Source organism: Brassica rapa, chromosome A01 (assembly GCF_000309985.2).
Source record: "Brassica rapa cultivar Chiifu-401-42 chromosome A01, CAAS_Brap_v3.01, whole genome shotgun sequence".
Taxonomy (NCBI): domain Eukaryota; kingdom Viridiplantae; phylum Streptophyta; class Magnoliopsida; order Brassicales; family Brassicaceae; genus Brassica; species Brassica rapa.
This window is the reverse complement of record NC_024795.2, coordinates 12,769,684-12,795,039: the sequence shown is the minus strand read 5'-3', so window position 1 is coordinate 12,795,039 and position 25,356 is coordinate 12,769,684. Positions and strand designations below refer to the sequence as shown.

Genomic DNA, 25,356 nt, shown 5'->3' with positions numbered 1-25,356 from the left:
TATTAATCATACTCATCGACGATACTGAAACATACCATTACACACCCAACTCGAATGCACCTAATCTTATTTTTCTAATAAATAAAGGAAATACACCCAACTCGAATGCACCTAATCTTATTTTTCTAATAAATAAAGGAAATAACTCGAGCATATATGTTCAAGTTCTTACAGACTATAAAGTTCTATTTTCATAAGAAATCATTATGTCTTCTAACCAATACGTAACTGAATCTTCTTTGGTTCATTTAATTCGCGCGTACGTAAGCTTGTAACTAGAGAACTGATTAACTGAGACTTAATCCATCAAATTATTTGCTGACATATTATTTATCTATCGAGCATTTTCATTAATATAAAAAGAGGTTTCAATACAGCTTCTGACAAACAGATTCGGATTAGGACAATCACTCAAGCTGGCCATACCAAACCCCTTGGATCTTCACATCCTTTGGTACCTTAGCACCTAAGTCAGTATCCGACGGTTGCAGACTCTCAAACACTCCGATCACTTCTCCTGTCTCCGGTTTACTCTTCGTGATCTTCAAAGTGATCTCTCCGACCGAAGCAGCGGTGTTCTTGACGTTTTCCTTCGACAGCTCTTCCTCGTCACCTCTACCTCCCGCAGGCAAAGCCACTGCATTATCGTAGCCAGTGGATCCACCACGTCCCTTAGGGTCCAAGAAAGACGAGCCACGGTACGAAGGAACTAAGAATTTGCCACTGAAATTGTCGGGTTTGCCTGAAGCCTCGAGCTGTTTCACCGTGAAGAGAAACGGCACGCGTTCTCCTCCCGGAAGCTGGACTGTGACTGCTGCGTAGTCGATCCCATCTTCTTCCTTGAACTTCACGCTTCCATCTGAACTAACCTGTTAATTAAATGAACAATACAAGTTAACTTTCCTGTTTCTAGCGTAAGAAGCAACACCTCGAAATAAGTGAGTGAAGACGAACCTCAAAGGGTCCTTCGATCTCGTCGAGTGTGTAAGTGAGACGGGTCATGAGCTTGGTGTTTTGGAAATCCGGAGGTGCGTTCTTGCTGACGCTATCTGCCTTGACGGTGAAGGAAGTAGGCTCGAAGCAGAATTTCTTGCCGGTGTACTTACCAGGTTTGAATGAGAATGTTTCAGAGCCACCGTCGATAGTGGGACACTGATTCGCGGTACCAGTCCCCTTAACCTCCATGTAGGTCTTGCTCTGTATCTCGTCGTACGTTAACCTCTTTGGTGCTCCCTCCGCACTTGCCCCCTTCATTTAACCAAATATATTAAAAACCCTAGGTTTATTAATTTCCATAGAATATTCAACTAAACCTACATCTATTGCAATGATCGTATATTATAGAAACTTCAAAAATAATCAGTAATAAATGGGTTTATCCATGTCTATGATATAAACATTTAAAATCCATTATGAATGTTTATTTGTTCATAATACAAAAGGCCTATAGATTTTGTTAAGTTTATGTTCTTGATGAGAATGTGAACATATACCGAGACAACGAGAGCAGAGGTGGCAAGAGCGAAACCAGCAATTTTGGCTGCATCAGAGCACTTTCCAACGAAGTCTTTGAAGTCAGAGTGGATAGAGCAAGTGAGTCTAGCAGGTGAAGATTCTAGGCCAAAGGACTTGCCCACGGTTTGGTTAGATCGGAGATGAACGTTGCGAGAAGGAGAAGAAGTGGCGATCTTCGCCGGCTGAAGAAAAGTTGCGGTGGTGGCTTTGAGAGAAGTTGCCATTACGACAAGTCTTTAGATGTATGTGTGTTTATCGGAGTGATGATGAGGCGAAGCTGAGAAGTAATTATTGGAGGAGAGCGAGTTCTTTTGGCTAAGATAAGGTTGGATAAGTTTAAAATATTTATTGGATTGCTTCAGGAGTATATGGATGTTTGATCGCCACGTGTCAAAATTGATGTGGAAGTATAGATACTACCGTTATCTGAAATGAATGAGAAGGTGAGATATATATAGAAAATATATTTAGAATAGTCACTATAAAATATAAATAATAATTCCTCCGGATCTGTTAGAACTAGGGGTGTTCAATCCGGATATCGGTTCGGTTTCGGTTCGGGTTTTTTCGGTTTTCGGTATTTCGGTTAGTAAAATATAACTACCATTCCAAATCCATATTTACTTCGGTTCGGTTCGGTTTATATACCGTCGGTTTTCGGTTTATTCGGTTTTATACCAAAAAACATAATAATTTTGTTTGAGATCATATTATATGAATTTTAGAGTCATATTGTCAACACAGTCATTTATTAAAAATATATTACATGTTCAAATAAATGAACAAAAAAATAAAAATGCTTCTACCATAAAATAAAATAATCAAATCTATGACTAAAATCAAAACTTGAAATTTTGAAAATAAAAATATGAAACAAAACAGAAACATGAAAGAAAAGTTTTTCCACTCTTCCATATTTAGTGTTCATTAAAGTCATGCTTTTTCAATTGAAAATTTTCCATTAATTATTGTCCATCAAATTTATAATCTTCATATTAATTTAGTGAAGACTAAAATAAATCAAAAAGATCAAAAAAGACTTAGAAAATAAGATGTCTGAATTGCGATGTATTGTTATTTAGTTATAGTTCAAGTGTTTTACAAATTAAGGTTTTTTATTACTATAAAATTATGGTAATAGTTATTAACACAAATTTAACTTATGTAACACAAATACTTAGAATATTTAGTTAGTATTTTTAGTGTAAGAAGTTTTCTAAGACACTTAAGTAAAATACAACATTATCAATGGAACTTTTCGAAGGTTCTTAGGTATAAAATTATTTTTTTTATTAATAAGTAGTAATTAAGATATATCCATTTATATTCAATACATTAAAAATAGAAAAAAAATTCATTTAATTAAAATTACAAACATTTTATTACATTCCATACATAAAAAAAAAAAAAAATTAGTATTTTTAGTGTAACTGTATAACACAAACATTCCATACAAATTTAACACAAACATCTTAGAATATTTAATTAGTATTTTTAGTGTAAGAAGTTTTCTAAGATACTTAAGTAAAATACAACATTATCAATGGAACTTTTCGAAGGTTCTTAGGTATAAAATCATTTTTTTTATTAATAAGTAGTAATTAAGATATATCCATTTATATTCAATACATTAAAAAGAGAAAAAAATTTCATTTAATTAAAATTACAAACATTTTATTACATTCCATACATAAAAAAAAAAATTCATAAATCACACATTTATTCAATTCATAGAAACTTTAAAATCATTGGTTATTTGGAAGATGTCGAAATTTAGCCCAAATATTTTCGATTAAATCGAATTTTAATTGTTCATGGGCTTGTCTGTTAGGGACGCTCGATCGACGATCCATTGCAGTGCCGAGATTTGAATTCGGAGTAACGGTGAATGTATCATCTTCCTCGCTTTCTTGAAATTCTCTCACGTTATACTGAGTGTATGTTGATCGTTCATCCTCGACAATCATATTATGGAATATGATGCATGCCTTCATAATATTTGCTATTTTGTCTTTATCCCATAACTTGGATGGATTTTTCACTACGGCAAATCTAGCTTGCAGAACTCCGAAGGCACGCTCGACATCTTTTCGAACAGCTTCTTGGGTTTTAGCAAATAACGAATGTTTCTCACTTTGTGGAAGTCGGATAGATTGAATAAAAGTCGCCCATTTAGGATAAATACCATCAGTGAGATAATATGCCAAATGATATTGATTACCATTAACATAGAAGTTCACTTCTGGCGCAATTCCGTTAATAATGTCATCAAAAACGGGGGATCGATCAAGAATATTAAGATCGTTCATAGTACCTGGAGCTCCAAAAAACGCGTGCCATATCCAGAGGTCACTTGAAGCTACCGCCTCCAAAACAATTGTTGGTTTTTTGGTTCCTCGGGAATACATTCCTTTCCAAGCAGTGGGGCAATTCTTCCACTCCCAATGCATACAGTCGATGCTGCCAATCATCCCCGGAAACCCACGTTGTTCTCCAATATAGAGAAGTCTTTGCAGATCCTCTTGTGTCGGTTGGCATAGGTATTCATCACCAAACAAGCTGATTATTCCGGCGGTAAATTTGTGCAAAGATTTCCGAGCTGTCGTTTCAGCAAGTCGGACATACTCATCAAGTGAATCAGCTGCACCGCCATATGCTAACTGTCGGATTGCTGTGGTACATTTTTGTAGGGGTGTTAGACTAGACCGTCCGGTACAATCTGTTCCTTGTTGAAAATACGGTATGTTGGTTTCGAGACGTTGTACAATACGCAGGAACAAAGATTTGTTCATTCGGAACCGTCGGCGGAATAACTCGGGATTGTAAGTTGGAGTCTCGCTAAAGTAATCATTCCAGAGCTTCTGGTGGCCGTCTTCTCGGAACCTCTCCATATAAATACGTTGCTTCCGCTTTTTTGGTTCTTGAATAACATCAAAGTTTCCAACAAAATCTTCAACTAAGGAATCAATTTCATTATCATCATCATCATTGTGGTAGTGATAATGAGAAGAAGATGCCATAAGATTTTTTTTTTAAAAATGAAATGTTGTTGAAAGAGGGGAAGATTTTGATAAGAGAAGGGATGTCTTGAAATTTCCAACGATCTTTCATATTTATAGGATCAAATAAGTGTATCTTGTGAATGTTATTCACGAGCATTGATATGTGTCTTGTTCTCTTACACATCTGAATGTTATTCACGAGCATTGATAAGTGTATCTTGTGTCTTGTTTTCAGCTTCACGGACCAACCAGTGCAGTTGGTTTTGTTTTCAAGCTTCACGGATCCCATTGGAATTTTGTTTTGTTTTTTGAATTTTGTTTTGTTTATAAAAACATTACGTTTAGACACTATGGTACATTTTGAGAATCATTTCAAGTTATACATATGATCATCACCAGTTATTACATCACATAAGTCAAAGCCATTTACCATACATAAGTTATTACACTACATAAGTCATTTTTGCATACATCATTCAAACGAAAACAATAAAACCACAAACAACTAGATTACTTCTTCGCCAAGCACCGAGAATCACTTAAATGCGATCACCACCCCCAGTAGAACTAAAACGACGACCATTACTCCAATGCATACCCCAAAGCCATTTATAAAACTAGATTTCTTCTTAGCCAAGTCACAAACTAACTGCTCTAGCCTACACACCCTCTCATCTGAATCATAGTCACTCATAAGTTTCAGACAGTCTACCTTTTCCTCCAATTGTAGTACGTGTTTATCCCTCGCCCTCATCTCCTCCATCACTGCGACGTCCCACCACTTATGCACATGGCATTCTCCATCATCCACATGCGCGCAGGTATAGTATCTCCTCCCTGGATCAAGCCTTGTGTATGATGTAGCCATCTGCGGTGCACCACCACAGTAGCAAACTTGGGGGAATCCAAACTCCACCTCCAGTTGTGGAGGGTACTGCTGAGGGCACGGTGCCGTGTCACCATATCTCAAGCTCAACTCTTCTTGGTCAAGGCGAATGAGGTCTTCAGTCTCGCTGAACTCAGAAGCATTATTACTAGAGTACTCCCCACCATACCCTGAGGAACACGAAGGCTGGCTGTAACTATATCTCCCCATTTTTAAATAAACCTGCCAAGAATATTCATTTAAATACATTAGTCCTCTAATTTATTTAAGGAAACATTCAAGGAAACAGAAAAACAATAATGCAAGCAGAAACATGTTTTTCATTACTACGAAACTCGAATACATTTGACATCAAAGTAGGACGCAGAAACAACAGAAACACAAGTTAAAACACAGAACACTTTCAGGAAACAGAGATACTTAATAATTTTAAAAGACATTTTCAGAAAAGCTGAGCGAGCAGCTTGTTCTTCACAACTTCCTCAGCCTCACTTAGTGTTCCTGGCTTAGTTAGGAGTGTGTCTAGAATGGCAAGCTTCGACAAATTCTCCTTCCTCATGAGATCATCCTTCTTCAACTCCATTACGGTTTTAATCTCATCAATGGATTTTAGTCCTTGAGTGTTATTCTTTCTAGCTTTAGCAGCCTTGCTACCCTCTGGACGCACCTCTTGCTCACCAATAGTGGCGCTTGATGTTTGCGAACATTCCTCTCCAGCCTTTCGCTTTCCACTCCCGCTCGGTTTAGGAGTGTTAAGACTGAGCCACTTCTGCTCAAACCTTAACAAACAGCACGCATGCTCCAGATTGAATTTCCTTTGATGATTAGCGAAGTAAATATCATAAGCCGCCTTGAGGACATCAGTCTCGCTCTGACCAGAACTGATGTGTCTCTCTGCAGCCGCGTAAGCACCACAGAATTTGTTGGTGTAGTCATTAATCTTCTGCCATCTCTGCTTAAGATTGAGCCACTCTCTAGGTTCACCACTCGCTTTCGCATGTGGGCTAGATGCATAATACTCCGCTACACGTTTCCAGAACGTCCCAGATTTTTGTTGATATCCAACTACAGCATCCTTAGATGTATTGAGCCACGCACTTATTACAACCTCGTCATCAGCTGGAGTCCATTGCCTTCTCTCCTTAGAGGCAACGGATGGGTTTTCACGTTGAGCAGGAGCCTCTGGTGCTTGTGAACTAAAAGGAGGTATCTCCGATCCTCCTCCATAGTTTTGACTCGGAGGAAAACTTCCATACTGGAAGTTTTGACTGTGGAGAAGATAGCTATAACTAGGGGAGTCACTATATGGATTCGAAGGATCCCTTGAATCCATAGCGAGGAGAATGATAGGATTATAAATGACAGAAAGAGAAACAAGAGAGAAATAAGAGATAAAGAGATTACTATGACAAGAAGTATAGCTTCTTGCCGTTATATAAAGAAAAAAGAGAGAAAGAGATCATAAAGAGCTTTAAAGAAAGACCTAACCATCAACTACTTTGGTCTAATCAATAGTTATTACAACACTTAAAAGCCATCAAAACAATGAATCAGCTGACTAAATATTTTCATTTGGTCAGAAACAAAATACACTCAAGTTACAATGAGCAAACAATAAACTTATATACTCCTTACAGACTGGTTACTCGTTCGAAACTAACTACAACAGTTACTACAACTCGTTCGAAACTAACTACAATGAGCAAACAATAAACTTAAATGTCCACACCAGTTTTTTCTAAAATTTCCACACTGGTAAATTCAATGATGAAGACAATGTTAAACACAGAAACTCTATACATTCACAATGTATACATTCACAATGTTAAATCCATCGAGTTTAAATCCAAAGTTTATTCACAATGTATACATTCACAATGTTTAAAGCCAGCTTTTACCGAATACACTTCACTAATCAATCAAGTATACATTCACAATGTTAAACACAGATCCATCGAGTTTAAATCCAAAGTTTATTCTAAAATACACGCATCAATGGACTTTACAATCAGACACAGATCAGTTCACAATCAAATTCCTCGCCAACCATTCAATCACAACCTATACAGACAACCTTTCAGAAACTCTATACACACGAACTATACAACCAAACATTCAGAAACAAACCAATCAATTCGAACAAACCAAGCCAATCGTTTCCTCTAATTCGCAGACCTTAACATAGAGACAGATGATTAACAGATATAGAAGACAAACCTGGTATCGTTTGATTCGGAAGACGACGGCGAGATCCTTCTGGAATCGGTGAGAATAGACGACGGCGGCCGAAAACTACCGGCGAGAGAGAGAGAATAGTGAGACGATGCAAACCCAGATCAAATACCACGCATGCAAAAGGGAATCGAACCAAAAAAAGTTTAGATCCACAAAACAACCCGATAATCGAAAAAAAAAACCACAGAAGGAACACGAACCTGCTGGAGATTCGATGTGCCGGTAGAGCTTTAGATTGAACGGTGAATCCGTCTGGTTCGCGACGCGGCGTCACTCCTCTTGTAATCGCCTTCGACGGAGAGAGAGAGAGAAGAGGGAGACGCAGAGAATGGGTCGAGACCGAATGACCTCTTCTCTCTACCGCTTCGTAAATCCTATCACCATTCGCCACGTGACACAAGCACCACCACCAAAAACTTCTTACGTAAAAATCGATTCCCCTTATTAACTCATTTTTTTGATTTAAATTTGGCCCAAGTAAATTATAAGAATCGGGCTAAGAAGCCCGATAATGATGCTCTTAGAACCCAAGTCCTATTGAAAGCATGTTCCTCTCTACATCAAAAGAACTCGTTTTATCGGCCAGCTTCATTGGTTATTTCACCATGGAGCAACAAAATTTACGTAAGTAATTTAATTTTCTTAACCAGACTCTTCTACTAAGGTGGTCCGCACATATATTTGATATTGGAGAACGTAAAAGATTGAAAAATTAAAAAATACTGTAAGGTGTATCGAGTTGTTACTATCAAACAAAACTTACCATAATAAACGGCTTATTTGTGAACTAGCCTTGTTTTGAATACAAATTAGATAAATGTCATTGATTTTGACATAATATAATTTTTGACATTTATGCCATAAAGTGTCTGGTTATATCATTTTTCTTTGTAGGTATCAGGTAATTGTGTTAAAGTGGTGAACGTGGTCAATAGAATATAAGGTCAAGACCACTTTAAAACTATTCCAAATAAAAGAAAGAGGAACCATCCACGTATACTTTTGTTGACCACATACATATGCATGAGTGTTTTATTCCATATCAATGAAGTAGTATAAGATTATAACTCCACCTACAACTCATTAATACTAAACATAACCAAATCTCAATCTTACCACGACCCTTAAATACTAAACCCTGAATTCTAATCAGTAAACCATAAATTCAAATATAAAGCATAAACTCAAATATAAACCAAAAATCCATATAGAATGGAACAAAGAAAATAACATAGCACATATTAGTGAATTTATGGAATGTCTATGATTGCAAAGAAAAAGTTAATGTTGACCCTAATCATACTCGCTCACCTTATAAATACTAAACTCTAATCACTAAACTAATCCAAATATAAATCCTAAATCCAGATATAAACTCTAAATCCAAATATAAACCCTAAACTCAAATAGAATAGAACAAAATACATAGTATAGTACATATTGGTGAACAAAATATCACTTTCTTTATTAATCATCAAATAGAACAATACACGATAAGGGCACTATTAAACCTCAACCATACCTTCCAAATACTAAACCCTAAATCTTAATCATAAACCCTAAACCTAAGTATAAACCCTAAACCCAAATTGAATGAAACAAAATACATAGTATAGTACATATTGGTAAACAAAATAACACTTTCTTTATTAATCATCAAATGGAACGATACATGATAAATAAGTATAGTAACATACTATTTCACATTACATAACATGAATAAAACATTCATAATACATATTGTTTTACATTTCTATTCCATACGCATAAAATAGTATAGAATACTGTGTTACAAAAACTGTTCATCTTCTCCGGTCAATTCAAGAACATTCACAAAAAGAAAGATATGTGTAACTGACGACATCCATGGGAATAATACATGTAACCGCCTCGTAAACCGAAAAGATTAAGGCGATTGAAGGAAGGGTTGACGAACCTCGCGGCGGTGCCGTTTACGTTGTCGGCGACTCCATAGATTTCAGATGCGCAAAGCTTTCCGTCAGTAGCCAAGCGAGCCGTTGCAGATGGGCATCTCCTAGGCAAAGCTACTCCAGAAATGGTTTTGGTGGTTACTATGGATCAAAAATGGGGAAGAAACAACTCAGTATGTGATTCTCCAAAGGCCACGATGTATGTGTGTTAGGTAAGTATTATTACTTTAGTTTTTTTTTTTTTTACAGGTTTTACCGGTTGTGTAAGAGGGCATAGTAGTATTATTATATAAAAGATGCATGGTGTATTGTGTATTAGGTAAAATAGCTACTCTGCCAATTACCATTTTTTCGTTGCTATAGACTCCAATTTTCCCATAATAAATTATATAGTTGACCAAAAAAATGTGTATTTCATTGATATAAGCTAACAAGTTACTCACAGCATATATCGAAATAAAAATGAGTGATGTCTGAATATTTCTCTCTACTTTCTGATTTGGCATGTAGCGGAATTTCGGCCCTATGACATTATTTTCCACCTAAAAGTGGAAGTTCACTCTAAGAGGATAAATCCCAACGCTTCACATATATACCTACGAACTACAGGAAACCCGCCATATCATCTGTTACTTTACTCCACAATCCACACCATGAGAATCTGTTCGTCTGGCAAGGATCATTCAACCGACATCGCTTCAGAGAAGCGTTTAGTCAAATAGTCTTTCTTTCTATCGATATTTTTGTCAATGCTAAATATTGTTATCAGTTGATTACTCAATAGCCAATATTACCACTTAATTATTCACATCAATATTCCAAGGTATGATGTAATACTATTCAACAAGATTCTTTGTTTTTTAATTTAGGTTATTGAAATGATTAATTACAAATATAGCTGGAATAACAAGTGCCAACAACTACGTTTTTGAGTACAAACTTCCTTCAAATCGCTGAACTGATTCCATAAATTGAACACTTGTTATAGCTGGAATTACAAGTGCAAATATAGGAACTCATACTTGAGGCTGGTGAAACTGGGATCTTACGAGACGAAGAAGGTCGCCCTCGCAACAGTGCATGGCAATTGATTAATGCGCATGGTGTTGTAATCCCTAATGTGATTGTTGTTGCTCAGACGAATGACTTTGATATGGGTCGTGAATGGTATGCTAGGGTAGGAGAGGATCCCTTTCAAGGTCTTCCTCATGAGGATCCCAGGAACCACATCGAAAAACTTGAAGATCTAGTCTCAAGGAGTGAGCAGAATAAAGTGTTTGAATACCACATGCTATGCAAGATATTCCCTTATTCTATCTCCAGGGATGCATTTAGCTGGTTCAGTCAACTGCAACCAGGATCTCTAACCAGCTGGGAAGATATTGAGAGAGCTTTCCTCTATCAATTTCTGGATGATGTTGAAGCAACTCGAGAAAGGGAGAAATATTATAAGTGGGACAAGCTCGTTGAAAGTTGGCAGATAAAGAGAGAATATCATATTCCAAGGCATTTGTTCGACTACGTTATAGCAAAGGGTAATGAAAAGTATGGATCTGTCGAGTTGAGCAGAGTAGACAAAGCTGATATTAGTTATCCGACCTCAGCATCAATCGACATTACCACCTCAACATCGATTGACACAAACTTTTGCTGTCGATCGACGCCTCTTGAATCCTCAGGATATTGCAGACTCGACACCAGTGAACACCGATATATCAAGCAGCTATTTTGCTCAAGATATAGACAGAGAGACCACCATGGAAAATTTTTCAGAGCCAAAGGATTTCTTGAAGGTATTGGATGGAGCACATCATAAAGATTTGGGTCAGAACTCGGAGAAGAAGCTTGATGATGATCTTCACACTTCGGGAAGAGATATGGAAACCTCGCCAAAGGATAGCATTGATCGACACCGCCAACCCGACATCGATCGACCCCGCCCACCTGATATCGATCGACACCCATCTGATGATATCGATCGGCTCCCATTGTTGCACGAGTTGCCTGGATACACGCTTGAGGAAGAACCAGTTGAGGAGAGAATACACGAGTCGGAGACCTCACACCTTACTTTCCATGAACATCTTCGACCACATATATGCGCAAAAGAAGCTGAGAAGTTCCACAAAAGAGTGAAGAGGATACATGATTCTGTGAAGATTATGGTCCCATGCACTATGGTTGAAGTTGAATTTTCTATCCGACCAATTAGAAGTGTGCATTTAGGTTTCTACAATGGGTTATTTGCTGATGATATGTATGCATTAGCTTCTCAGAGAGAGTTGAGATGTAAAGGTGAAGTCGATAAAGACCCAGCAAAAGCATCATCGATCCACACCAACCAGATACAATCGATCGACATCGGACGCATATCAGAGCAGAAAAAGTTTGAAGTGTGTCAAAATCTTTTTGATGGAGGCACCATCACGCGATCAGACAAGTCTGGAGGAAAGAAGAGGAAGAATTGGAAGACGAGGAAAAGGATCAAGGGTGATCCTCGGTTATCATTGATTCCTCACTTTTCAGATGGTATCAGAAAGTATAGAGTGCGTTATCAGATGCTTCTCACAGCTATCACAAAGCTTCGAGCACTACTTATTGCTGAGATGATAGACAAAGGAGAAGAGTATATGGAGGAGGCCTTCACAAAAGAATGATGAAGCTTCAAAGAGTAGATATTGAGAAAAGAAAAAGATGAACACTGTAGCAGAGTTGTCGATCGACACTGTAGCAGCATCACTGTTCATCGCAAAAAAAGGAAAAAAAAAAAGAAAAGATCCAAGGAAGAAGAGTTGATATACCATCAGCGATCAACGACAACATGCCATTGTCGGTCGACAGAGCATCACGAGTATCGATCGATCGTCACTTAATTGTGTCGATCGACGCTCACCATCAACGAGTAGGTGTACCATTTCTCCTTATAAAATTTAGTACTTATAAATTATTTTCCCACCAATCTTAGACTGTATAATACTGGGGACAATGTTTTTTTAAGTATGGTGGAGGTTTTACTGATATTATGTTTTGTATTAAGCTTTAGTTTTATATGTTTTATTGAGTTTTATTGAGTCAAGAAGAGGATGATTAACTTTTTCAATTTTACTTACTATCTAACCACTCTCTAGCACCATTCTTTGAGGTTATTGACTGCAGAGTGTACTGAATGGAAACACCAATGTGGATCACCTGCCAATAATATCCAAGCTAGCTGAGAAAGTCTGAAGGAACTGAAGTTCACTTCCAACCTTAATCAACTTAATTTGCTTGTTTTGGGGCTTGGTATACATTGGATTAGATTCTTTTTTCAGATCTGAAAGGTATAAGTCTATAAATTTTTGGTTTCCTTCTCTCCTCTCTTCGGCATCCAGAGAGAAAGAAAAAGAAAAGATTGAGATGATTTCCTCAGATGCAGAGGGGTAAGTACATTACTGATGACCCCACTATTTTAATTCAAATGAATGATCACACATTGTTGGAAGCGAGGGGTAGGTACATTACCGAGACTCCATTATTCGCCTATATTTTGCCACGAAAAGAAAAAAGAAAAAAAAGAGAAGAAAAATCGAAAAGAAGATGAATAAGATGGACTGCATCAACATCATTGTTCATTGGATTTGAGAAAAAAAAGGATTCAGAGAAGAGAGATATAGGGAGAAAAGAAATCAGAATAAGACTACCTTATTACTCAAATACCTGTTGGGTTGAGAGTACATGTGTCGTTAGATCGATACTCCCAAAATTTAACCTACACATTTATATGCAGAAATGAGGTCAGTAGAGGGGTATGTCAGGCGGAATCGGCCGAGCTGTGGGCTGTATAGTTTGGTTGCTAAGCTAAGGTCTAGTACATTAAGTGTCTCTAAAGTTGGCACTAATCTGATGTGGCTTGCAACATTGCAAAGGTGAAAGTAGTAAAATTAAAATTGTATGAGTCTCTGATGTTTTCAAACCTCTTTCACATGATTACTCTATATTTTGCTTGAGAACAAGCAAAATGGCAAGTCTGGGAGAGTTGATATACCATGACTTTTACCTGTTTTTAGCTATTGTATATAGATATTTTAGAGAATATTATATGTGTTTGTGGTATGTTTTAGAGTGTTTTCAGGTCCAGGTATGTTTTGGGGAACTTTGGTGATTATGGAGCATTTTTAGGTGCAGAAATGCACAGACGCGTCAGATGTTTAGAAATGGACTTCTCACGGTGCGATTGAGCCTATATTGAGACACAAGATATAGCTTTGTGTTAGGTTTCCAATGCCACCGATTTGAGGTCAATCCAACGGTTAGATCAAACGTTATGCCTATCTCGCGAAAGAGAGATGCCGAGGAGATGAAGGAACATCAATCGACGATGCACCCTTGGTGTCGATCGACGGTGATGCCAGAACACGGGCTGAGTATATTTCAAGACAGACTTAAGCCCAGAAGCAACCACAAATTACCAAAATATCCATGGACGACCTAAAGCCATATTTATGTGTTCTCTAAGCCATTGTTGACGCTTACACTTTATTCTATTATTTGTTCTTAGTTTTAGGTTAGAAGAGAAGGGAGGAACTCCTTCAGAGTCCTTTTGGAACTCCATTGGTTTTGGTTTTATTATCTATTCTATTGCATCTATTCATCTATGATTTCTGTGACAACTATCATGTTTGAGTAGATCCACCTGCTAGGTTTAGGGATTTTCTAGGGTTTTGAATGAACTTCTGAATTATAGGATTGTTAGGTTAACTATAGATCTTACACCAGGGTAGCTTGTAATACTAGGATCTAGAGTAGTTGGAATAGCACGAGAGTGTGACTAATTACTTGAACCTAGAATCATAGGACAATTGAGAGGCACGAGAGTGCAATCAATTAACGGAACCCGAATCCTGTTGGATTAGATACCTAGGCGCATAGGAGAGTTGGTCTAGGAATTTAGTTGAACATTATCGATCTGAGCGTTAATGCTTGTCTGAGGAAGCATCAATCGACGCTAACTCAATAGCACTGATCGACGCTAATTCATTGTTCGCATGCGAGAGCTGGAACAAAGACTTAGTCAATAGATTAGACTAGCAGCGAGAGCTGGACGTCTTTTGCATTAGATATCGAGTTCTAGGATCAATCCTAGCATCTATAGATAGAGTCATAATAATTTGATTGAAACCTTAAGTCTAGCAAACCATCCTTCCATCAAACAACTCATCAATTTACTGAACAACTACCTTGTTCACTATGTTCTGCTATTTACTGCTTTATAATCTAATAATCTAGGTTAATCAATAACTATTTAGATCTAGTGTGTGTTCTAGCTCCCTGTGAATTTGATCCCTAAGTGCTACAAGTTGACATCCTATTTGAGAGAGTACAAATCACTCCTTAGGGTAGTTTGAGTGATATCAAGGCTAAAGGCATACAAAGAAAGAATTGGTGAAGAAGTAGGGGAACAAGATGATCAAGGAAAGATTATGTATGCTAATACCGAGTCACGACAACCCTATCAAGAAAACTATAGGTCAGGCAGAGGAGGTCGATCAAATTGGAGAGGAAGAGGTCACGAAAGTTTTGGATACTACGAGATGAATCTAAAGCATTGTGTTATCGGTGTGAAAAATTGGGACATTATGCATCAAATTGTCCAGATCGTCTACTAAAACTCCAAGAAGCAGTCGAGAAAAGGAAGAAGACACGCAAGAGGCTGATTATCGAATGATGCATGAGGTGGTGTATCTTAACGAGCAAAAGGTAAAGCCAAACAACTTTGAAGCAGACCTTAATGTGACTTACTTGTGGTATCTCGACAACGGAGCCAGCAACCACATGAGTGGGAACCGTTCGTTTTTTTTTTTCAAACTCGATGAAACTATCATGGGAATGGTTCGATTTGGTGATGACTCTCGTATAGAGATAAAAGGAAAGGGATCGGTATGGTTTATACTTAAAGAAGGAGGCAAGAGAGTTCTACACAACATATACTTCATACCTAACCTAAGAAATAATATCATAAGTCTCAGTCAGGCTACCGAGGCATGGTGCAAGGTGCGTATGAAAGATGAACTATTTACTTTGTATGATCGAAACAGTGAACTAATTGTGAGAACGGGGAGATCTAAAAATCGATTATATTAAGTCATCATAAAGGTTGAGAGTCAAAGTTCTTCAGCTAGTAACGATGGGAGATACAACTACGTGGCATGCACATTTAGGGCATATTAACTTTGAGACTATGAAGATGATGGTTATAATAAGGAACTTGTAGTAGGCGTACCAAAGGTTGGTTGGGAGAAAGAAACGTGCATCTCGTGTTTAAGTGGTAAAGAAACTCGACAATATTTCCCACAAGGAATTACAAATCGAGCTACACAAGTCCTAGAGTTGGTACATGGCGATCTTTGCGGACCAATCACACCCTCTACACCGGCGCATAAGAAGTATGTTTTCGTGATCATTGATGATTATTCTCGGTATATGTGGACGATTCTACTACAAGACAAAAGTGAAGCGTTTGACAAGTTACGAAACTTCAAAATACAAGATGAACAAGAGACAAAGGCGTCCATCAAAACATTCCGCATGGACAGAGGGGGAAAGTTTACATCGCATGAGTTTCAAGGTTACTGCAAGAAACATGTCATCAATAGGCATATCATGGCACCTTATTCACCTCAACAAAATGGAGTTGTTGAGAGGCAAATCAGAACACTATTAGAGATGACAAGACGTATCTTAAAACACTAGGATGTTCCAAACTATCTATGGGGTGAATCTATCAGACATGCTACGTATTTGATCAACAGAGTGGCAACAAGATCGCTAGCAACTGCATAAATACCATACAAGATTTTTAAAGGAAGAAAACCGAATCTTAGCCATCTTAGGTTGTTTGGTTGTATTGGATATGCAAGAACTGAGGTAGCTGGAAGAAAAAAAGCTAGATGATCGATCAAAGACTCTGGTTCACCTTAAAACAGAACGTGGATCAAAAGCTTATCGACTCTTTGATCCAACTAATATAAGAATTGTTGTCAGCAGAGATGTCATATTCGATGAAGATAAACAATGGAACTGGAGTGGCGAGAAAGAAAGAAAGAAACTATGACGATCATAAAATTTTCAGGTTAAGCTTTGGAATGTATGGTGAGAAAATAGATGAAGACGATCATAATGATGGTTCTACTCGAGATATGAATGGAACCGAGAATATTGATGAAGTTCAAAATGAAGACGATGAAGCAGAGGCTACGTCACATGGTGAAACAGAGGAAGATGAAGAAGGTGAGGAAGATCAAAGTTAAGATCAACTAGGATAAGGAGGACACCATAGTATCTAAACGACTACATATGTCTTGCCGACATTGAGTAAGAGAGATTGTTGATCTTGATCAACGAGGAAGCTTGGGATTTCAGTGAGGCTAAGGACTCCACAGTATGTATACTAGCATGTGAAGATGAGATTGCGTCCAGCATAAAGAACAAGACGTGGGACTTGGTTGATCTACCCATGGGTGCTAAGCCAATTGGACTAAAGTGGGTGTTCAAGATAAAAAGAAATCCTGATGGAAGTGTGAATAAATACAAAGAAAGGCTGGTCGTGAAAGGGTATGTCCAAAGGCATGGAGTTGATTTCGAGGAAGTCTTTGCCCCAGTTGCATGTATCGAGACAGTTTGCTTCATCATTGCTTTAGCTGCATCGAATCAATGGGAAATACATCACCTTGACGTCAAGACCACTTTCCTTCATGGAGACCTAAAAGAAGTTGTGTATGTGAAGAAGCCGGAAGGTTTTGAGGTAAAGGGCAGCGAGGACAAAGTTTACAAGCTTAACAAGGCACTCTACGATTTAAAGCAAGCTCCAAGAGCTTGGAATGTGAAGTTTAACAAGATTCTCAGGGAGATAGGTTTCGAGAAGTGTTTTAAACCTTCTCTTTATTGTAAGAAGGAGAGCGATCATATTCTTATCGTTGCGGTTTATGTCAATGATCTCTTGGTCACTGGCCCTAACCTTAAGTTGATACTCGAATTAAAAAAAAAAAGATGTCTAAGAAGTTTAAGATGAGTGACCTTGGGAAGTTAACTTATAACCTCGGTATAGAAGTGCTTCAACATGAAGGTGGTATTATCTTGTGTCAGGGATGATATGCGCAAAAGATCCTAGAAGAGGCAGGTATGGACGATTGTAATGCTTCTCAGGCACCAATGGAACAAAACTTGAAGATTTCGAAGGGGCCTGAAGAGAAGCGAATCAACGAGAATAACTATAGAAGGAGCATTGGATGCCTTCGATATCTTCTTCATACTCGTCCAAATTTTTCTTTTGATGTAGGAATATTGAGTCGTTATATGCAGGAACCAAGAGAGTCGCATGGAGCAGTATTGAATGGACTCTTGCGGTATTTGCGTGGGACTATGTCATATGGACTACCATACGAACACTCAACGGGTGAAAGTTTGGTAGGCTATAGTGATAGTAGTCAAAATGATGATGAAGATGATGGTAGGAGAACAACATTTCATGTGTTCTACTTCGAGAAGTGCCCTACTACGTGGTGTTCGACAAAGCAAGAGATTGTTGCACTATCCTCATGTGAAGCCGAGTTCATGGCAGCGACGGAATCAGCAAAGCAAGCGATATGGCTTCAAGAACTCATAGCTGAAGTAGTCGGAAGTGAATGTAAGAAGGTAACAGTATGGATTGACAACAAATCAGCAATAGCACTTACGAAGAATCCGGTGTTTCACAGGCGAAGCAAGCATATACATAGAAGATTTCATTTTATTCATGAATGCGTTGAGAATGAGCAAATGGAAGTTGAACATGTTTCGGGAAGTGAACAGAAAGCCAATATACTAACAAAGCCGCTGGGAAGATTGAAGTTTAAAGAAATGAGGAGTCTTATTGGAGTTGAAGATGTGAAAAAATCCAAGTTCAAGTTTAAGGGGGAGAATGTTGGATTAAGCTTGGAATAACTTGTGAAACAAGTTACTATTTCCTACCGAGTTATGGATTAGGAAAATAGGAAAATTTATAACATAAGATGTCTAATGGTTTTAGGATTTCTATTCTCTATATAAGAAGATACAAGGTTGCTACATAACTCAAGTTTTAGAGATTATGTGTTTGAGTGCTTAAGGTTTTGCAAACAAAGAGAGTTATTCTTTATTTGCAAACAATCTTTAGAACAATACTTGATTTATAGAAATTGATATCTCTGAATGAATTGGTTATGATATCATGCCGAGATGATGATCGACATCGATGTCAGTGTGTTATTACCGGGATGACGCAACACCTTGTTTTGGCGACACATTGTTTCTTTAGCGTTGAGATCAGCCTTCTTTGAAGATATTTTCAGTTTAAATTGTTGAATTTAAAATTGTGATAAAAGAATTTAAAGTGTAGGAAGAGTTTTCGTATTGAGATCGAAACTCGGCAAATGAACACAAAAGAAATTTTTTTATATTATAGTAGAACCTGGTTAAAGACTGCCTACGCACCCTTTGAATAGGGGTCAAACAAAATTGTAATTCATGACAAGGAACGTCAAAAAACATTTATGAGACTTCTCAGCTTTGTGTATAAAGTTGTCAAGATTATTGTTGATGACTAGGGTAGGCCTGCTCTACGGGCGGAATTTGATATTTCTTCATAACTTATTTTTCAAATTTACGGAATTTGTTCATTTTTGATCCGAACCAGATTTTTATATGATTATTTTGAAATTGGTGTAATTGAAAACTAAGGAAAATAAAAATTAGCTAAAGTCAAATTTTTGGAGCATTAAAAGAGAAAATATACACGTCATCTCTAATTAGATGACACAAAATCAAGCATGAATTACAAAACCATATAATAAGTTGTGCATTCGGCTCTATGATGAACAAAGTTGGAACTTTTCTTTTAAGATATATGTATTGTCTACATAAAATGAAGAGTCACACTAAAATATATGTATTGTCAACTTAAATACATATTTAAAGTAATTTTCCTCCCCGAGATTGATCCAAGGACCAAGGTGATGTATAGTCCCTAAAAAAGAGCAATAATGTCTAATATTGATTAATGAACGCATCGCTGCAATTTAAACAAAACCTCCAAATATAAAAAAATGTGGAACCTTATAAAGTTTTTTTTTTTTTTTTTTTTTGGTGTAAATGTTAAATTTTATACCAAATTTTTTTTTTTGACAGAAGTTACAAAGAAAACTAGCGGAATCAAAAACAAACTAAAACAACACCAGAGAAAGAAAGAAAAAGCAACCCCGAGAGATAAATGGACTATATCGAAAATTAAACAAAAGGTTTCCTAGTTAAGGAAGAGCAGAAACTAGACCGGAAAGCATTGCCACAAGATTTTGAAGTCTTTGATAATACATGAGACCACGCTTTGGTAGAAATTGGCTTGCCCGCAGCGCTACTCCAAATGATTGACTCCAATCCCGCGCAGCTTTGCAATCCTAATCGCTGCAACCCGAGCCTCGAACAACCACCGGAAGACAAAACCCGAGCTCCTAGAGCCTCAGTCCACAACCCGCCCTAGCAAACCCTTAGAGCGCCGTCAGGCCAGTCCAGAAATCAACGAGGTCACACTTATTGTACTCGACTTCGGAACTAAATGCGAGTCACAGCAGAAAGCGGGAGTGGTGAGAGCCACATCTTGCTGTCGATCTTCCTAACCTACAAACAGACCGAAGATCAGCCCACCAAATCGAACCAACGGTTACAAAAGAGGTGCTGGGATGACCAATCTTCACACGAGCCTCCCGCGGTGAGTCTTCACTCCAATGACCCAAGGGAGATCCGAGCAAACCGCCTCGCCCTAGCTCCGAGAACCGGAGCTAGCTCCAAAATGCCTCATCAAACCTACACCACAGGGGAGAACCGGAGAGTAGACCGACAAGCCGGAGAGAAAGAGACCACATCGTAACACAACGCAACGACACATACGACAACATGAGCGGCGTCGACTGAGAGAGAAGAAGCTGGAGCAATCACCGGAAGAACCCAAGGCAAAGTCATAGACGGCCCACCTTGAGAACAGAACCAGAAACCGCACACGAACAACACAGCAGTAACTGCGACCACACGGAAGCCTTCACCACTGCAGACGCACACCGGAGAGACCCCGGATCCAACTTGACCTGTACAGAACGGAGGCGCACAATAAGCTCGACGTCGAGCGAGTGAGCCACCACACTGCCGGTATGCTCCTCCATAAAGTTTAACACATGATACCAATATTCACAGATGATAGCAAACTTACCAAAAATTAATTACTTCTTTAAACTATCTTTCATTATTATATATGATATTTACTCCATCTTTTACATTTGTGTAAAAATGATTGGGTTCTTCTTGTCAACTGGAGTGATTGAGAGAATAGAGATTAGAGGGTTTGTGACTGGGTTGCTTTACGCCGTGCTCTTCGTTCTCAAGCAGCAATGGGTGTTAGAGTTCCCAATCATTCAGGTTTGTGTCTCTATGATTCTTGATTCATCGATTTGTTGTCATCTTCACTGATTGTTACTTGTTTTGATCCACACATCATCAAATGCATCAGTTCGCCACCGAATTAGCCATTTGAAGGAAAGAAGTCTGCTTTGGGTTTTCTTTTTTGTAAAAGGCTTTTATATTAAAATGCAGAAAAAAGAAAATAATACAAACCTTAATGATGATTATCATTCTTTGTTCAAACTTTAGATTAATTAATTAATTAAAGATTTTTCAACATGGGAGTTGAATCAACGGCTACGATTACGGGTAACATTACAAAATCTCTCATAAAAACGTTCGGCCTTTGAGTGGCGCGAGTATATCTCACACGCGACTCTAGTTTTCTCTCTAAATCAACATCGCTTTCGCCTAGGGTAAAGACACAGACGTCGCCGGCAGTCTCGTCGGTGGTCGTTGTGGATCACCCTCTGGTCTCTGAGCATCAAGACGGAGCAGTATTGATAGTAACCTGGTAGCTCTTCTCTTCCCGTCTTGGTGAATCGGACGGGTTCTGTGAAGGGGAAGAAGACCCCTACGATGGCTTAGCTCCTGGTGGCTCGTCAGGAGTATGCTCTGCTCTCCCTGTAATGAGGACGACGGGGACGCGAACAGAAACTGCATAGTCATTCATCGGAGGCTAGTGGTCTGTCCCGACGGTTGAATTTTCGTGTTTGGTGACGGAGGATTTATGGACTGGGATGGCAGTTCCCCTTCGTGTGTTTCTCCTCCGGCCCGGACGCGGATCTTCACCGCCTAGATGAAAGGGAGGAGGCGGTCTCTCAGACTTTTGAAGAGACGATGGTCATGTAGCAGACGTCAGCGATTAGAGTTTGGTGTCGATTTTTCTACAAAGTCAACGTCTTTGGCCGCGGGGACAACTCCGAAGTCAACTCCGAAGGCAGATGGTGGCGGATCTAGGGTTGGAATTGGACATCTGGCCTTTGCGATGTACCGGAGCTGGTTGGTGTTGCTCGTGTTCAACCAGAGGTTAGGAACTTGCCTCCTTGGTCTTTCGTTTAACCTCCCCCACCGTTCTTGAGTAGCTTGCAGCTGAGGTTAATCTTAGATCTACTTCCCTGCCCCTCGATTATCTTGTAAACTGTAATTATTAATTTTTTTTTTTCTGTCTAAGTATTTGTAGTAACTTTTCTGTCTAAGTATTTGTAGTAACTGGCCAAGTCAATCTCGGGAAGCTTTTTAGAATGTTTAGGATTTGATAAAAAAATACTGATGAATTCCGAAGGGAGAAAGAAACTCACATATTTATAGTTGTAGATTCACTGAAAGGAATAAAGATGGGGATGCATTAAATGAGATATCATGTGAGGAGTGGGAAGTCGGTGCAAATGAGAGGGTGAATTACGATGATTCTAGCTCTTGCTTCTTCTGTCCGCACGTGATGTTGGAGATTGAAGAGACTGGATAAACCCTAAATTTTGGTGTGCAGATGAGGAAGATGATATGGGTTAATCCCGTTCTGGTTCATTAAATCAGGGAGCCCAACAAATAAAGCCCAAACAATGCTAATTCAATGCATAAAAATGAAACGCATCGTTTGTGGGAAGACGAGACACGTGTCGTGCATAAGAAAGTCAATTTGATGATGTGGCAGCATAGAAAAAAAGAGTAGCTCTTCTTTATATATATAGATTCTTTACACTTGAGGAACCTCCTTATTTATATACGACTGAAGTTCATATCTTTTCTTTTTCTTTCCACACGATTTTTATAGTTGATTTCGTATTCTTTGCCGACTCCTATTCCAATAATAATATAATATGAAAATTCATTCATTGAAGGAACACTATTTTTTGTATTGTCATAGTTTGGTCTATGAATATATTTATTTGTTTTGCATGTGTGTATTATTCTTCTTCTTCTTTCTCTTTACTTCTATTCTACTCTCCGTCTCCCAATCCTATCTAAGATGATAACAAAACACAAATAGATAGATATAGGACCAAGTCTAGTTTATTTTATTTTTTTGGCAACAAACGACTACTCTATTACCCAAACTTGAGGTGGTCTGGGTAATCAGACCGGAATAAAACAACCAATAAAACAAAGAGATCTATGAAAAGAATGAGCATTCCTAGCTAGCGAGTCAGAAATTCCATTTTACGCCCTTGGAAAATAACTGATCTTGAAGTCTGGAAAACACACCTGGAGAATCTGTATGACCTCCAGCTCAGTTGAGAAGGTTGGCCAAGCTTGTGGGTCCGTTATCATTGGAATCAGGTCCTTGCAATTTGTCTCAAATCTCTGATATGTCGAATGCTGTAGCATACTTTCCATAGTCCATCTTAGTGCTTCCAGTTCTGAATGTAATGCTGTCTCACGCCTCCTTAAGTTTTTTGTCCCCATAATTTGGATCTTCCCCATGCTATCTTTCCAAACCCATCCAATTCCATTGAATTGATTTGTAGAGGTCCAAGAACCGTCCACCGTACAAATATTACCCAAGTTTAAGGTTTGTGGAGGGGCAGTCTAGTATCTGTTGGGGTCAAATATTACCCAAGTTTAAGACTGCCCCTCCAACAATTTGTGTCTGTGGAGGGGCAGTCTAGTATCTGTTGGGGTCAAAAACGGTTACGACGGAATTACCACCCGAAAATCCTCGTAGATCGTATTTCCGAAAGAGTTAGTAAAAGAAGAGACGTAATTTTCGTAAAAATAACCTATACGAGGTTTTTACGAAGAAGTATCCTTTGGGATTCAAACCGAACAAACCAAGCTCGGTCGCTACGTAGCGACCGAGCGATCGTCCCGCTCGGTCGCTATGTAGCGACCGAGCTCGAGCCAAAGCTCGGTCGCTACGTAGCGACCGAGCGATCGTCCCGCTCGGTCGCTACGTAGCAACCGAGCTCGAGCCAAAGCACGGTCGCTACGTAGCGACCGAGCAATCGTGCCGCTCGGTCGCTACGTAGCGACCGAGCACTCGTCCCGCTCGGTCGTTACGTAGCGACCGAGCTCAGCCAAGCTCGGTCGCTACGTACGCTCGTCCCGCTCGGTCGCTACGTAGCGACCGAGCTCAGCCAAGCTCGGTCGCTACGTAGCGACCGAGCGATCGTCCCGCTCGGCCGCTACGTAGCGACTGAGCTCAGCCAAGCTCGGTCGCTACGTAGCGACCGAGCGCTCATCTCGCTCGCTCGCTACGTAGCGACCGAGCGATCGTGCCGCTCGGTCGCTACGTAGCGACCGAGCTCAGCCAAGCTCGGTCGCTACGTAGCGACCGAGCTCAAGCCAAAGCTCCGTCGCTACGTAGCGACCGAGCGCTCGTCTCACTCGGTCGCTACGTAGCGACCGGGCTCGAGCCAAAGTTCGATCGCTGTGTAGCGATTGAACCTTTCCGAACATCGATACGACACCAGTCCATGCATTCTCGTCAAACCTTCGAATGCTATCTCCCGAAGACCGTAGCAAGCTCAGTCCATGTTTCCCGCTATCCTAATTCATCGATCAAACTTCGCGGATTAGAAACCGCGGAAAACTCGTAGTAAACGTGTCGAGTCGGAAAACGGCCCAAAGGGACCTAAAACACGATTCGAAGCCCATCCTACGATTTTCCTAACCAAAAGCCCGTAAACCACAGCATGGTTTACGCTTGGCCCACGAGGAAGGATAAATGTCAAGTTTCCGCGGATAAATATGGAAGTTTTGAAGATAATTATGAAGAACGGGAAAAATGGAAAATCTCCATTTTATGCTATGACGGCTTAAGGGCAGAAGAGTAAAAGCGTAAACCGACCTTGGAGCTAGTATATAAGGAGTCCTAGGCGAGGAGCAGAAGGGAGAACTTTTTTCAGAGCAAACTTAGCACTTAGAGCAATTTAGGCAATTTTCCGTTTTTGTTATTTCGAGCTGCGACTCAATTAGGTTTAGCCGTCTTAGGGTTGCTAGAACTAGGAATCTCGCCGACAGCTCTCGAGCCCAGGCTTATACCTTGTTGTAACGCTCATACGCAGATTCGGAATAAAGATCTACTTTGCTCTCTCTTTTCGATTTCTTATTTTGATCGTTGTTATTCTCGTGTTCTGATTGCTTGACGTGTGGTAATTAACAGATATCCGGGTCCTCTGGGAAATTAGGGTTTTTCTAGTTTCCTTATTTAAACGGAAATCGACAGTGTGAATTTCGGTTCCCACAGTATCCTTTGCATTGTACCATGCCTGGCACTCACTCTCTGCATATCTGACTATCTTCAATAGGTCCATGTCTATACTCTGAATAGTTTATCATTCATTGTTTTCCTTATATATCAAATTATCTAAGGATAAGAGTTTCTATTATCTTCCGGTTCAATAAT

General features: G+C 39.1%; 2 protein-coding genes and 2 long non-coding RNA genes across 4 annotated transcripts; 1 reads left to right on the top strand and 3 right to left on the bottom strand.

The window, feature by feature from the left end:
- Positions 1-287: 287 nt before the first annotated feature.
- LOC103872730 (oxygen-evolving enhancer protein 1-2, chloroplastic) lies at positions 288-1,896 on the bottom strand. The gene is made up of 3 exons (XM_009151166.3): positions 1,494-1,896; positions 955-1,248; positions 288-869 (listed from the first exon to the last, which is right to left on the bottom strand). Exons 1-3 carry the CDS (start codon positions 1,737-1,739, stop codon positions 408-410), a joined length of 1,002 nt encoding a protein of 333 aa, XP_009149414.1. The 5' UTR covers positions 1,740-1,896; the 3' UTR covers positions 288-407.
- Positions 1,897-5,845: 3,949 nt separating this feature from the next.
- Positions 5,846-6,736, bottom strand: LOC103872884 (glutathione S-transferase T2-like). Its single transcript, XM_009151328.2, has one exon. The coding sequence runs from the start codon at positions 6,734-6,736 to the stop codon at positions 5,846-5,848; it is 891 nt and encodes a 296-aa protein (XP_009149576.1).
- Positions 6,737-11,560: 4,824 nt separating this feature from the next.
- Positions 11,561-22,285, top strand: LOC103872717. The gene is made up of 2 exons (XR_633741.3): positions 11,561-21,026; positions 21,118-22,285. It is a non-coding gene; the product is annotated as an uncharacterized LOC103872717 (long non-coding RNA).
- Positions 19,822-23,759, bottom strand: LOC103872725. Its single transcript, XR_633742.3, has 2 exons — positions 22,310-23,759; positions 19,822-22,149 (listed from the first exon to the last, which is right to left on the bottom strand). It is a non-coding gene; the product is annotated as an uncharacterized LOC103872725 (long non-coding RNA).
- Between the last annotated feature and the right edge of the window lie 1,597 nt (positions 23,760-25,356).

Excerpts from the sequence above, each read along its gene's own strand:
- LOC103872730 (XM_009151166.3), bottom strand. The coding sequence starts at position 1,739 with ATGGCAACTTCTCTCAAAGCCACCACCGCAACTTTTCTTCAGCCGGCG. Across the intron at positions 1,249-1,493 it reads CCTCTGCTCTCGTTGTCTCG|GGGGCAAGTGCGGAGGGAGC; the intron begins GTATATGTTCAC and ends GGTTAAATGAAG. Across the intron at positions 870-954 it reads AGATCGAAGGACCCTTTGAG|GTTAGTTCAGATGGAAGCGT; the intron begins GTTCGTCTTCAC and ends TTTAATTAACAG.
- LOC103872884 (XM_009151328.2), bottom strand. The coding sequence starts at position 6,736 with ATGGATTCAAGGGATCCTTCGAATCCATATAGTGACTCCCCTAGTTAT.